Consider the following 13,990-nt stretch of genomic DNA (forward strand, 5'->3'; position numbering starts at 1 on the left):
TTTTAGTTGTCCAATTAATTTCTTTCTATTTTTAGTAGAGACGGGGTCTCGCTCTTGCTCAGGCTGGTTTCGAACTCCTGAGCTCAAACGATCCTCCCGCCTTGGCCGCCCAGAGAGCTAGGATTACATGCGTGAGCCACCGCGCCCGGCCTTGGTTTCTCTTTTTAAATAGAAAATAGTCCAAGTGCCAAAGCATAAAGACAGGGCTTGCCGAGGAGACAGTCCCTGTCAGGGAGCCCATTCTAGCGCCTTCTCCAGGAGGATGGGGCCTGGAACAGGGCAAACCTGCTCAGCCCGCGGAAGCCCCTGTGTCCGCTGAGCCTGCCTGGAGGTGGCTGTGTGACCCCCGGCAGTGCCTGGCTGGGGCGAGGTCGTGCCCTTGGTACAGGCAGTCGCAGGATGTTACTTTGTTCCAGCTAAAGATGCGGGGCTTGCGTTGGGGAGAGGATGGAAGTACCAACACCACTTCTGGACCCTGAAGCCCCAGCTGGCAAGGGGTCCCTGGGGTGCCTGGTGATGCACCCCTGCCTCGCTAGCCCCCACCCTGGCCCCTGCTGCTCCACTCGTGATTCTGCTCGAGGCTGGCGAGTGGGCACGGTGCCCACAGAGGCTGCAGCTCGGGGGCCGCTGGGCTGGCACTGTGATTTGCAAACGTTTCAGCCCAGAGGTTTCCTTTGTGAAGGAAACCTGCGTGGTAAAATCCATAGAACGTGAAGGTCACCATGGTGACCACTGTAACATACATACTTCAGCACTTTGTGGTGCGTTTACAGTGTCACGTGGTGTCACCACTGCGCGTCCCAGAGCCCTTCCAGCTCCCCCGGAGGAGCCCCATGTCCATCTGCCAGCCCCGCAACGGCCAGTTCTCTGTGAATGGAATCGCGCACTGTGTGACCCGTGCGTCTGGTTTCTTTCTCCCGTGAGGTTTTCAGGGTCCTCTGCGTTGTGGCCTGTGCGGGAACTTCACTCCCTCTTCAGGCTGAACCCTAGTCGCGCTGCACAGGGACCACTCTCAGTCGGTGGACACCAGTTTCCGCCTTTGCCGATCGTGAGCAGAGATGTGTGGACATTCACGGGCAGCCCTGCGTGCAAGTTTAGGTCCTGGCGAAGGGGCTCCGAGCTCCTCCCTTGGCCTGCTCCCCACACGCAGCTGCCCAAGACTTGGGACGCGGCGTGAACCGGGGCCGCGGTGTGCAGGGGTGCAGGCAGCGGTTGCGGAGCAAGCCCGTCCCTTCCTCCCTGCAGGTCTATTACCTGGGAGAGGGGGAGGCCTCGAGACAGTGGCTGCAGCAGGAGCAGAACAGCAAAGCCAAGCTGTGTCTGTCCCACATGAGGGCGGTGGCCAGCCACGTGCTGGCCCAGCACCCCCACGTGACACCCCTGGCGTGGGACGACATGCTGCGGGACATGCCCGAGGACCAGCTCACAGGTCTGCCGCACAGGGTGGGGCGGGGCCGCTTGGCTGCCCCAAGACCTCCGACCCCAGAGACAGAACACACCGTAGGAAACGGGCCCCGAAGGGAGCTAACTCGGCTCAGACCCGCGCTACACGTTCTCGCGTGAAAATGCCAGCGGAGTCATTCCCCTGGAAGTCGTTGTAGGGTCTAGCGAGAGTGGCAGGTGTGGGCTGCAGAGTCGCCACAGGCCTGTGGGGGCCACGGGTGAGGATCCAGGGCCGGGCCGTCACTGCTGCTGCGTCCACAGGGCATGTGTGCCCCAGGGCTGCTCCGTCCTGGCAGCCACCAAGGTTAATTGAGATTCATTAGAACTAACCCCATTTAGCAGCATGTTGGGTGCACCGGGCGTGTGGCCCCCACAGAGAGGGCAGCAGGTAGGATGGTCCACCCCACAGAGCTGCGGGGCCATCGTGCCTAACCCAGGCCAGCTGGGTAAAGGTGCTGTGTGTGGTTGTGGCTTTTTGTCTCCAAAAGCGCAGCACAGTGCTGAGTCTGCCCCAAGATGATGGGTTATGCTCCCATTTTAATGCAAAACAAGTGCGTCCGCGGGGCTGGGACATGGTCTGGACGCTCCCCGGCACTCACGGCCCCTTCATCCACAGCGTCGGGGGTGCCGCAGCTGGTGGAGCCGGTGCTCTGGGACTACGCGGCCGACCTGGACGTGCACGGCAAGGGTCAGTGCCAAGTCGCAGGGGATACCCGGGGCACGTGGCTGTGTCTGGGCAGGGCCCCCCATCCCCGCGACCCTGCAGCCCCGCCTGCCGAGCCTCCCCACAGACCCACCCCGGGGAGCCCGGCAGCCCCTGGACAGCGCCCTTCGCGGCTGCCTTCTGCTCCCATTGTCCAGAGCGTCTCCCTGCCGGGCAGGTAAAGTGGGGCCACCGCTCGAGTCTCTCCGCCAGCAGGATCCAAGCCCGGCCGTCACTGCCCTCCTATTGTTGGGTCTGGACGGGCACGTGGCCCAGGTTGCGTGTCTGGGGCCCTGGCGGCCACCTCCACTGGAGCGGCTCACCGCCTGCTTTCTCACGCAGTGCTCCTCATGCAGAAGTACCGGGAGTGCGGCTTCCGGAGGCTGTGGGCTGCCAGCGCCTTCAAGGGCGCCACGGGGCCCAGCCAGGCCCTGACCCCAGTGGAGCACCACCTCAGGAACCATGAGCGCTGGCTGCAGGTGGCGGCCAGTGGGCCAGTGGACTCGCTGCAGGGCATCGTCCTGACCGGCTGGCAGAGGTAAGCCTTGGGCCGGCCGTCCTGGGGGAACAGCTCAGGGGAAGCAGCCAATGGGAGTTGACCCCGCACGCCCGTGGCCCCCGTGCTCAGAGTCACGAGCACGTGGCCCCTGCCTGTGAGCTCCACATGTGAGGCTGTTTGTGCCTCGTGGACGGCAAAGCAGGAGGGATTTGGTGGGCAGGTCGGGGCCAGCTCACAGCCCACCACGTGCCCAGAGGCAGCAGCTAGCACTGCAGAAGCATCTAGGGGCTCCTGGTGTCCGGCCCTGCGGGGCAGGCATCTCGGTCTGGATTAAACCAGGCAGCCTGGAGCAGGGCAGAGCCGCCCTGAGGCTGGGATCAACCGAGGCCTCTCTGGCCATGACGTAGGTGCCAGTGAGCCGTCGCCTGCTCACACCTGGGGGCAGTGCCTGTCTCCACCCAGCTTGTAGCTGAAGAAACTGGGGCACAGGTAGGGGAGGTGCCCAGCCCGCCAGTGGGGGCCTAGACCCCGCCCTGGGCCAGGCCAAGCCCCTCAGCCGCTGCCCGGGACTGACGCTGCCCTGACCTGCCGCGCTTGCCCCACCTGTCGTGGGCCTTGGGGAGAAGCTGCCGCCCCAGCTGGTGGGGAAGGGGAGGGCCCAGAGACCCTAGATGGGGTGAAGGGGACAATGACAGGGACACCCCAGGTCAGACAGCCGGCGGCGGCAGAGCTGAGCCCCCTCCACGGACACAGGCATGACCACTTCTCCGTGCTGTGCGAGCTGCTTCCTGTGGGGGTCCCGTCACTGGCAGCCTGTCTGCAGTTGCTCCTCCACGGTACGTCTCGTCCGCCGCCCCAGCCCTGCCGAGTCCTCCCAGAGAGACTGGCAGAGAGGGAGGGCGGGAGGCCGAGCACCCGGTGCCCCCGACCACTCGGGCTGGACTGTGGCCCTCCCTACACGCGGATGGGCGCATAGCCCCAGCTCTGCCACCACCCGCCACCAGCGCCGCTGGACCCGCACCCAGGTCCTCAAGGGGACCCACGGAGAAGCGTGTGCCTCGGGGAGGGGGGCAGCGCTCGGCCTCTGCGGCATGGATGTCTCGAACGCCTGGTCATGTGGGTGGAGACAGGAGCGGGGGATGCTTCTCTGGGCAGGGAGGGCCTGGCGGGAGGAACCCTGCTGCGTGCGCCAGGGGACTGCGCAGGGACTTAGGGTGGCGTCTGCGGAAAGCTGTGGCTCACGCGTGCAGCGAGGCGAAAGGAAGTGCAATACTGTGACTTCCCAGCCTTTCTGACGTGTCGACACTCAGCTGTGTGGAACGAGCAGAAAGGCGCAGAGACACCAACCTGTCCCCCCGGAGATGTGCGAATGTTCACGGTGTCTGCTTCAGCTCTCCCCGGTTTTAAGAAGGGACCTTCCCGTCCTGCTGTCCTGGGGTCGGCCATCTGTTGTTCCTTCTGGCCTTCACGGAAGAATGGGGCCAGCCTTTTGCAGCGAGTGTTCCTCTCGCACACCGGCGTGGCGCCCGTCCACGTCGGTGCCTGCAGCAGCCCTGGACACGGTGCAGTAGGGCTCCACCCAGCAGGAAGGGCCACGTGCCGTCCCGGTGGTGGTGCTGCCGCGTCACATCCTTACTTCTATTTTCTGACTCTTAAAATAACGAGCACGTCTCATGTGTTTAGTGAGAAGCGGCAGGGCTCGCGTCCCCCTGCTCCCCTGCAGAGCCCCCCGCCGCTTCCAACTGCACTTGATTGCAGGAGGATTCACCGAAGATGTCAAACTGAGAGTGGAGAACCTTCTCGGGGTTTCAAGCCTGGAAACAACCGATCCTGTAGGGTAAGCCCCCGCCCCTCCCAGCCCTCCCCTGTCGTGGGGCAGCCCTTCTCAGCGTGGCTCTCCGCAGTGAGAGGGCCGGCTCCTTCCCTGGCAGCGACATCCTCAGCCTCGTTGCGCACTTCAGCCTGCACCTACGCAGCTCCGTGGACGCGCTGCTGGAGAGGAACAGGTGGGTGGTGGGAGCGCCCCACGACCCCCAGCTCAGGGGAGCAGCCTCCTCCCTTGCGAAGACTTTCTGGGGGGAAAAGACCTTTAGAAATGTGTACCAGATTCTTAACAGTCTTCCCAGAGGCATTCTGTAAGACCACCCCAGGACTGCCCAATAGCCGCTGTCGGCCGCGCAGTGCCCGGCCCCGCAGGCGCACCAGCCTGGGGTCTGCCCAGCGGGTGCACCTGTCTGAGGGCCGGCCTATTGGGCACACCTGCCTGTGGGTCTGCCCAGGTATGTGACTGGCTGGTTTAGCTCCTACCACCGCAGTCGGAAGCTCATCCACCCCGTCATGGTGCAGCACATCCGGCCCGAGGCTCTCAGGTAACCCCCCGGCAGCCTGTCCCCCACGTGGCAGCACCGCTGCAGTGCTGGGCTTTGAACCAAGGCAAGCTCTCTAGGAGTTGCAGCCGTAGGTTAATCCCTCCCTCGCTGGAAGAGACATGCCAGCGCTTGCTGATGCTTCCTGAACGTTAGAGCGAGATGCTGGGTCTTAGATGCCTGGGCAGGTGTGGGGCTCCTCCCTGGACTCAGACCACCTGGGCTGTGCCCCTGCACTCTCCCCGAGACAGACAGACTGCCCCCCAGGGAGCGCAGATGCTGCCAGCTGCCACAGGTTCACAGGCCACCACAGAAAACTCTGCCAGCTCACTGCGAAGTGCATTCCTGTGTGGGATGCCCAACTGTGACAAATTTGCTCACTTCTTCCTCCCACAACCTAGGGGCCAGTAGTCCCCCTTTACAGATGGGTAAACTGAGGCACAGAGCAGTGCTGGCCCACGGGGCTGAGGACTCGAGTGCAGAGTGCTTAGATGTGAGCAGTCCCCAGGGCCCCCAGGCATGCTCATGGCCATCATCCCCCCGCAGCCTGCTGGCCCGGTGGAGCGCCCTCCTGCAGCAGCTGGAGGCGGCCCTGCAGCTGGCCTTCTACCCGGACGCCGTGGAGGAGTGGCTGGAGGAGAACGTGCACCCGAGCATGCGGCGGCTGCAGGGGCTGCTGCAGGACCTGAGCGAGGCGGCTGCTCCTCGGCCCCCGCCCAGCGACCCCGGCTGGGACGCCAGTCAGGACCCCTGAGGGGAGTGGCCTGTGCACGGGCTGGGCAGCTGTCCGTCGGACCTCCCCCAACAGCTCACTCCCGCCCAAGCCCCCGCAGCTGTGCAGGGCCAGGCAGCCCCCAACGGTGCAATGATCTTTGGGGAAAAAGGAAATATCGGAGGAAAAAGCACATGGGACCTGCTTTATGATCTGCACATAGAACTTTACTCTTTTGAAATAAAAAGAAGAGTGGAAGCCAGAGGTCACGCTAACAGAAAGCCGAAACAGGCGCGGTGGTGCATGTGCTGGCAGTCCCAGTGCTCTGGGAGGCCGAGGCAGGAGGATGTTAAGCCCAGGAGTTGGAGGCTGCAGTGAGCTGTGATGACACCACTGCTCTCTGTCCTGGGACACAGAGTGAGACTCTTGTCTTAAAAAAAACAAAAAAACAGATTTTTCTGTCGCCCACCGTGCAGGTGGTTTCAGTTCAGCCCGGCTCCCTATGGCACAGAGAGGGCACCTGGCCCAGGGTAGCTTCCTCCCTGTCACCTAAAGCACATTCTCACAGCCCGCGGGGTGAACAGACCAGAAACCAGTTACTGCATTTTACACTTCCATTTTAGGAAGAAAAACTGAACTCTGGCCTGTGTACAGCCATGTCCCCAACTAGGGGCTGGCTGCAGCCCCTGCTGAGAAGGAGCTGCCGTGTCTTGCTCTCCCTGAGGTGGCCTGACCCGGGGCAGAGGTGTCATCACCTGTGTGCGGCGCAGGCGCGAAGGCCCTGAGGCAGCCCTGGGCCATTTCCAGCGCTGTCCAGCCCTTCCGCACGGCAGCCTCGTGGGGGGCTGGCCAGGGAGCAGGAGTCCTCAGGTGTAGGCCTGGGGGCCAGCTGTGCGTGCTCAGGGCACGCTGTGCCTTAGAGCCTGGCCCCCTACCCCAGGTCTTCCCCAGGTTCGAGAGAGGATGGACGTCTGTTTCCGCAGAGGTTCGCCCAGTATGTAGGTGCCGCAGGATGTTAGAAGAGTTGACTTGTCCTAGACTAGCAGCTTCTGCCCAGGCTGAGGGTAGGGAGTGGAGGGACCCTCTGCAGGGGCGGCCTGGGTGGGGCAGTCTGCACGGAGGATTCAGTGAGGGGAGGCAGGATCCGCAGTGGCTGTGGGATAGGTGGACGGGCGGTCCGGGGCATCTGCCCTGCGCCTGGCAGCAGTGGCATCCATGTGGCCTGGCCCCAAACTGCACATGGAAGGCTCACTGTGACCTGTGGGCTGAGCTCCCATAGGACTCTGGGGCCGGCGAAACCTTGGGCTTCGGGAAGGCCAGGCCCAGGCGCTGTGCTGTAGAAAGCGTCCTTTTTGTTTCAGAGGCTGCGGGTGGGTCTGTCCAGACCAGGCCACACCACCTGTCACCGTCACACCCCAAACTGCCCCAGCTGAAGCCAATGTCTGACTACAGGGGAGCCACTGATTTCTGAGCCCATGGCCCGTGCCCTCCCCTGCACGCAGCACCCACTTTCCTGCGTCCTCTGACAGACACCCCGCCCGGCCCTTCCTGGCCTCAGAGAAGGTCCAGCCTGTGGTTTAGGAGAGAGTAGAAGCCGCGGCTTGAAGGGGCAGGAGGCAGACTCGGCTGGAGGTGCCATCAAAGCCGAGGCCAAGGGCCTCTCTGTGAGCGGCTCATCTGCAGCCACGCCTGTGCCGTCAGCTCTGGTTCCCAGGGTCGCCGGCCTCGCTGTCACTGCTCTGAGATAGCTCTGCAGGGCTCTCAAGGCGGTGCAGCTCCAGGAAGTTGGTGATGAGCTTGGCAATGGCTTCCACATCACTGGGCAAGGCGGGAGTGGGGACGGGGGGAGGCAGGTCACCCTGGGCCGCGGCAGCACCAGCCCTGTGCAGCCAGCGAGACTCCGTGCCGGTATCGTGCCCGACCACCCACCTGCAGCAGCCCCCGGGGCTCCCAAACCAGACCCAGCACTTCTGTCCTGGTCCCGCCCTCCCCAGACCCCAGTCCGATCCTCTCCCCAGCTGGCAGAGCCATCCGGAGCCCCCCACCGTGCGAGGATGGGCAGCCCTGGCCAGACCGATCACAAGCCCACCTGCGGCGGCCCATGACCGCGCTCTGGGTGAGGGGGTGGGAGAAGCCTGTCGCGAACCGCAGCACCACCGAGTAGCCCTTCCCGAAGTAGCGGACCTTCTCCTCCTCCACGTTCACGTCCCGGATGTCGCTCAGCAGGACCACCACTGTGGGACACAGGTCAGTGGCCGAGCTGGCCCCGCCCGCTTGCGCCACTGGGCGGTTGTGTCGGGGCCGCTGGCTCTGCCGGAACAAGTCACATTTGCGTTGGCAAAACTGTTATTTCACGTCCAAGGCTGGGCCCCAGGGATAGCCGTGACCCTCACCACAGCGTGAGGTCATCTGGGTGAGGATGTGCTCAGTGGCCCCACCGTCACCGCGTTGGCACCACAAGCCTGCGAGTCACCACGCACAGCTTGCTCCTGAGTTCTGACCCGCCAGGGACCCATGGAGCACAAGGCTGCCCGACTTGCTTTCGTTTTTCCCCCAGGCTGAAAAAATGCCTTCCTGGCCCCCAGCTCAGTGACCGGCCCTCAGCCATTTCCTGGGGCCATTCAGGGAAACCACCTCCTCAGGTCCGGGGCGGGCGACCGCCCCGCCTCCACCACCAGGGCTCCGCAGGGCGTCCCCGCAAGCAGCCCGTCAGGAAGCACGCAAACCTGGCGCTAAATCCAAGACCGCTAAGCAACTCTGTCCCCCCCAGGGCTGTGCACTGACTGGTGGTCCCCCAGGTGGCCCCTCACAAGATACCGCCACCTCAGTTAAAAGCACACCCAAAGGGCCTCTCTGCACCTGCACACGGCAGCTGCACGCCCACAGCAGACTGCCTGGGTGGCAGCATCTCCGGAAAGTGGAGACCACGGCTGGACCCGAGAGACTCAGGCAGGCGCTTACCCGAACCACCGGCCTTTCGCCGCAGGCCGCCAGAGCCAGCAGCAGCAGGGCGAGGTCTGGGAGAAGGGTGGCCCCATCCAGAGCCGCCCGCTGGCCGCCATGACTCCGCCTACCTGGCCGTCCTCCAGCCCCACTCCCAAGGCCCCGCAGGAGGGGTGGGGGCGGGGAGAGAACACCATCCAAACAGTGGACCCCGAAGCCAGACCCTGCTCCTCCCACCCTCCCAGGTCAAACCTCCGTGGAGCCCAGGAGTGTGCAGCGCTCAGGTTGCCTGCCTGGCGGCACTGGGCAGGCCAGGCGTGTCTGTGGGACCCCACGTCCCACCAACAGGACATGTCCACAGGCAGGACACAGCACCCAGCAGGCGAGCTTGGACCTGAGGTGTTGCCAGGCCTCCCTGGGCCCTGTGGTCGCCCCCAAGCGTCTGCTGCGCCCAGCCCGAGCCTCCAAACTCCCCGTACCTCACCTTGGTCATGGCCTGCTCTGAACAGAGTCAGCAGCTTCTTGTAGAGGCTGAACGTCTTCAGAACGACCTTCCCCGTGCTCTTGTTGAAGACGGCTTCCTGGAAACCAACACACGCTGAGCACACGCACACCACAGGGTGGGGCCGAGTGGACTGGGGTGTCACCACGCGTGTGCTGGAGAAGGGGCCCTCCCAGTCGGAGCCAGACCCTGGAGCCCCACGTGCGGCTGTCTGGGCTGACGCCCACAGAGCGATCCGAGACTCTCGCCGGCACCACAGGGGCTCGTCCCGCTGCAGCTACGTGCGAGCACAGGACAGCGGCCCAACCGTCCAGCAAGGAAGCGGAGGGCAGAGTCTAACGGGGGCACCAAGAGGGGGGCGGGGCCGGCAGACACACCCCCTCTGCACCCAGCAGCTCCAGGAATGAAAAATGCTGGTGGAAAACAGTCATCAGGAGCTTCTAGGACAAAAACACCTTTAGGAGATGCCCTGGCCCAAGAATGGTCAGAGGCAGTGTCCAGGGGCCAAGTCCCACTAAACGGAAACCGTGAAGCTAGGACTGCTTCAGCGTGGGGAGGCGGCCTTAAGCTGCCTGGAGCCCTCTTCCTGCTTCGATCCCCTCTGCAGGGAGACCCCGGAGCACCTCCCCGCTGGCTGCTCCCCCCACCTGCACCAGGCCTCACCTCCCAATCCTCCAGGTTCTGCACAGCCACGAACAGACAGCCGGTGACGTAGAACAGCTTCCAGCCCAGACTGTCTGGAGCACACACAGGGCGCCGGCCGTGAGTGCAGGAGGGGCCCAGGCGACATGTCCACCAGGGCCCGCCCCGCACAGCCTTCCCCCAGACGCTGTCGTGAGGCCAGGACAGGCATGGGGGGGACTCTGCCACACCTACAGGGACTCCAGGCAGCCGTCTGTGCTGCTGGCCCTGCCTTGGTCCCTCAGGACCCACATGGGACATGCCCTGTCCAGCTCCGCCCCCGGGAGCCCACCTGAGGCAGGCAGGGGTGCACACGGCCTCTGCCCATCTCAGCAGGATGGTGACGGGGGAAAGGTGGGCAGCATGGCGCACCCCTGCAGCAGGACCTCAGGCCTACGCTAAGAACCCTCTTTCAAGGAATATTTTATGACATTTGAAAATGCCTGAGACGTAGGTGAAATGCAGGTTGGGTGGGAAGGTGCGTTCGGAAGAGCACACCTGCACAGGGAGATGGTGCCCTGCCCACCAACACTCTCAAGGCAGAGGTGCCAGAGACCTCAAAGGTCATGCCATGACCCATCACAAACGGCGGTTTTTCCAACAGCTGAGAAAGTTGGGCAGGGGTTTTACCTCCACTGTAGTAGGCAGCTGCCAGGCCAATGGACAAGATTCCTGCAGAGAGAAAGAAAGTCCTTCCCATGAGTCCTCCCGGTGCAGTGGGCTCCTGGGAGCTGCAGCCCCTTCCCGTTGCAGGGATGGCTGTGGACTGGGGCTCAGGGTAGAGACCACCAGGTTCAGAGTGGGGGAAACAGCCAAACAGCTGGTTCAAAAACACAGCACAGCCAGGCGCAGCGACTACTCAGGTAGGCCGATGTGGGAGGATTGATCGCTTGAGCCCAGGAGTTCAAGTCCGGCCTGAGCAACATAGCAAGACCCCATCTCTTACACACACACACACACACACACACACACACACACAGTATACACATTTGGAGCTGCCTGGGGAGTCAGGAAGGAGCCTGTCATGGTGATGCCAGGGCAGCACGTGGTGAAGAATGGAAACAAGACTACATGAAACTCACGGCACAGCACACGAAGCAAAACACACAGGAAGCCACATGCGTGTCTGGGGAACGATGAGTCACAGAGAAGGCATGGCCAGCTCCTCTCCTCACACAGTGACCAGCCCAGTTGACACAAGCGCAGCTGCCCTGAGGGCCCAGGACCCTCCAGCTGGGCAGGGGAAGGGGACAGAGGAGAGAAAAAGGGGGAAGTCCCAGTGGCCCAACACAGGGATCAAAGCAAGTACAAAGGAAAATGCAGTGACTCAGAAAAGCCACCCAACTAACTAACCCAAAGTGTTAGTGAAAAGATGTTAGTGACGAAAAAGACAAACTAGATATGTATTACCTGTAAAACCATGTACATAGGATAAAATCTAAATGTATACAAAGAAACACAGTAATTGCTTTATTTCAGGGTAATAGAACAAAAGAGGAAATACCTCATTTCATTTTCATCCTTTTTTATAATTAGGCTTTCCAGTGTTTTTTTTTTTTTTGGAGATGGGCTCTCACTCTGTTACCTAGGATGGAGTGCAGTGGCCTCATCACAGCTCACTGCAGCCTCAGATTCCTGGGCTCAATTGATCCTCCTGCCTCAGTCTCCTGAGCAGCTGGGACTACAGGCGCCACCACCACGCCCGGCCAGGCTTTCTGTTTGAAGGGCAAACGTGGAAGCCTTACCAACCAGCAGGGACCAGGACCGGATGCCAGGAGCCCTCTTCAGATGGAGGCGGGAGCTGGTGCGCATCTCCACCTGCATGTACATCCCCAGAACGTGCAGGCACCACTCCGTACAGGAGACGGGGTCTGGGGAAGAACAGACACAGACAGCTGGACACCTCGAGCCGCTGCACACAGGTAAGCACCCACCTCATCGGGCGCAGACAGGAGGCCAGGTGCAGACCCGCCAGCAAAGGCGCCTGCAGGCGCACACACTGTCAGCCTGCCTGACTTGGTCTCTGCGGTCAGGCAAGCCACTTTATCCCCGGGGGACTCCACTTCCTCTGCGAGGAAGGCCCTCTTCTGCTCACAATTACACTGACTGCGCTGGGGCTACTTCCCCCACAAACATTTGAGAAGTGTCAGCCTGATCCCCACAGGCCACCATACCTGGAAACTAAGTCTCAAGGAGACTTAGTTAGGCCCCAGCAGCCCTCAAGCTTCCGGCACCCTCCCAGAATCCCAGCTCTCCCCTGTGCTGGCCTCCACCAAGAAGGGGAACTGAAGGTCTCGTCGTGGCTTGAGTCCACCCTGGCAGGACTGAGAAAGCCAGCTCTGTCTCTGCTGTCCTGCCGCTGCTGAAACTCCAGACTACTCCGCGGAGGGTCTGAAGGCACCGCTGGTATCAACCAGTCACCAAAGGCTAATCTTCCCCAGTGCTCTGAGGGGGCTACAACAGCCGGGCACACTGTCAATGCGCTCAAAACGCTGGCTCCGGGGACCCAGCTCTGGGAAGTTTCTCAGATACTTCCCTGCAGAGTCAAATCAAACTCCTCACATTAAATAGTGGATTCAAATCACACAAACGAATCCTAAATCACCTCCCTCCTGGCCTCAGTTACCGACGAGGCTCCAAAAACGTGCCTGCCCCCCCGCAACACGCATGCACACACACATGCACGCGTGCACACACATGCATGCACAAACGCGCGCATGCACACACATACACGCGTGCACGCATATGCGCGCGCACCGACCACGCGCCTCTGCCCGGGCCGGGGCGCCCCCGCTGCGACGGCCCCGACACCGAGGCCGTGGGCGCCGCCGGCCACGCGACAGCCGGGTGGAAGACGGGTCCGGCGGCAGCGCCCAGCCTCCGGCCGACGCCCGGCTCCCCGCGGTTGCACCGCGCGTGGTCACAGCGACGTGACTGCAGGACACGCGCGGCCTCCCGCCCCCGCCTACCGAGCGACGAGCCCGCGCGGTGGCCGAGGGACACGAACCGGCGGACTCGGGGCGGCGCGGCCTTCCGGGATCGGGACCGGACGGGCGGACTTCCGGAGCCGGGCGGGGCTGACTTCCGGAGCGGGGCGGGGCCCAGGCTAACACTCGGTGTGTGGATGTCAATAATTTCTCCGTCGCTGCGGGGGAGCCGTGGGTCGCGGAGAGGCGTGAAAGCCACCTCGGAACCCCCAGAGATACGGTGCGCCTCGGGTTAATCTAACAAAAGAGACAGCACTTCATGGTAAAACTGTAAATTTGGGGGTTTTTTGGGACAGCGTCCTACTCTGGCCCAGGCTGGAGCGCTGCGGTGCGTTCGCAGCTGCTGCAGCCTCGACCTCCTGGGCTCCAGGATCCTCCCACCTCAGCCTCCCGGGTAGAGCCCCGGGCTCGGCCCATGATTTTGTGGTTAGCAGAGTTGGCATTGTTACTGTGAGGCACTGTCAAGTAGTGTGAGAAAATGCAAATGAGTAATTATGTAGGGGCTCCTGGGAACCAGGAATTTCAGCAGGGGAGAAAGGACTGTCAATGGAAAAGAACCCAAATTCTGTAAAGTAATTTTCCGTGGTTTATTGTCAGCCACGGCAAAGAAGCCCTGCGCAAGTGGTCTCACTGTGGTGGGGTTACAATTTGGTTTTATACATTTCAGGGAAACCGGAATTAACACATAAAGTCATACATAAAGTAATACATATAAAGCATACATTAGTTTGGCCCAAAACAGCAGGACATCTCGAAGCAGGGGGGGACTGGTTATAGGTGGGTTTAAAGATTCTTTTATTTGTAATTGGTTGAAGAAATGAAGCTTTATGTAAAGACTTAGAATGTTCTACGTTAACATAAGGAAGTCTGTTAATCAGAGACGAGCCACTGGACACATACCCAGACTCAAGTGATGTGTTAAGTAAATTGGTGACCTGCAGGTGTGGTTTAATCTCTGCCTTACATGGCCTTATGCTGGTTAATGATTTTGCATCTTATTGTTAAAAAGAGTAACTCCAAAAGTGACAGGGCGTAACTAGGTGTGTCTGACTTCCCTTCTCCTCATGGCCAGCAATTCAACTTTAAGGTTTTTTGGGGGGGGTCCCCTTGGCCAAGAGGGGGGGTCCATTCACTTGGCTTGGGGTGGGGGCTTA

The 13,990-nt window shown here is 61.8% G+C and overlaps 2 protein-coding genes across 4 annotated transcripts; one reads left to right on the forward strand and one right to left on the reverse strand.

Moving 5' to 3' along the window:
* Positions 1 to 1,102: 1,102 nt before the first annotated feature.
* On the forward strand, positions 1,103 to 6,047 carry HEXDC (hexosaminidase (glycosyl hydrolase family 20, catalytic domain) containing). The gene is made up of 8 exons (XM_012656447.1): positions 1,103 to 1,429; positions 2,060 to 2,131; positions 2,489 to 2,684; positions 3,399 to 3,481; positions 4,404 to 4,482; positions 4,550 to 4,651; positions 4,925 to 5,014; positions 5,558 to 6,047. The coding sequence occupies exons 1-8, from the start codon at positions 1,330 to 1,332 to the stop codon at positions 5,763 to 5,765; spliced, it is 930 nt and encodes a 309-aa protein (XP_012511901.1). The 5' UTR covers positions 1,103 to 1,329; the 3' UTR covers positions 5,766 to 6,047.
* A 1,301-nt stretch (positions 6,048 to 7,348) lies between these two features.
* LOC105820049 (chromosome unknown open reading frame, human C17orf62) lies at positions 7,349 to 12,894 on the reverse strand. 3 transcript variants are annotated; one of them, XM_012656449.1, is made up of 7 exons: positions 12,857 to 12,894; positions 11,595 to 11,720; positions 10,480 to 10,521; positions 9,832 to 9,905; positions 9,151 to 9,247; positions 7,813 to 7,957; positions 7,349 to 7,541 (listed from the first exon to the last, which is right to left on the reverse strand). In XM_012656449.1, exons 2-7 carry the CDS (start codon positions 11,677 to 11,679, stop codon positions 7,421 to 7,423), a joined length of 564 nt encoding a protein of 187 aa, XP_012511903.1. In that variant the 5' UTR covers positions 11,680 to 11,720; positions 12,857 to 12,894; the 3' UTR covers positions 7,349 to 7,420. The 3 variants fall into 3 exon arrangements, with proteins under 3 accessions (XP_012511903.1, XP_012511902.1, XP_012511904.1); XM_012656448.1 differs by having other exon boundaries at positions 12,819 to 12,874; XM_012656450.1 differs by lacking the exons at positions 10,480 to 10,521; positions 11,595 to 11,720; positions 12,857 to 12,894 and having other exon boundaries at positions 9,832 to 10,234.
* Between the last annotated feature and the right edge of the window lie 1,096 nt (positions 12,895 to 13,990).

This window comes from Propithecus coquereli, unplaced genomic scaffold (genome assembly GCF_000956105.1).
Source record: "Propithecus coquereli isolate 6110/MARCELLA unplaced genomic scaffold, Pcoq_1.0 Scaffold501, whole genome shotgun sequence".
Taxonomy (NCBI): Eukaryota; Metazoa; Chordata; class Mammalia; order Primates; family Indriidae; genus Propithecus; species Propithecus coquereli.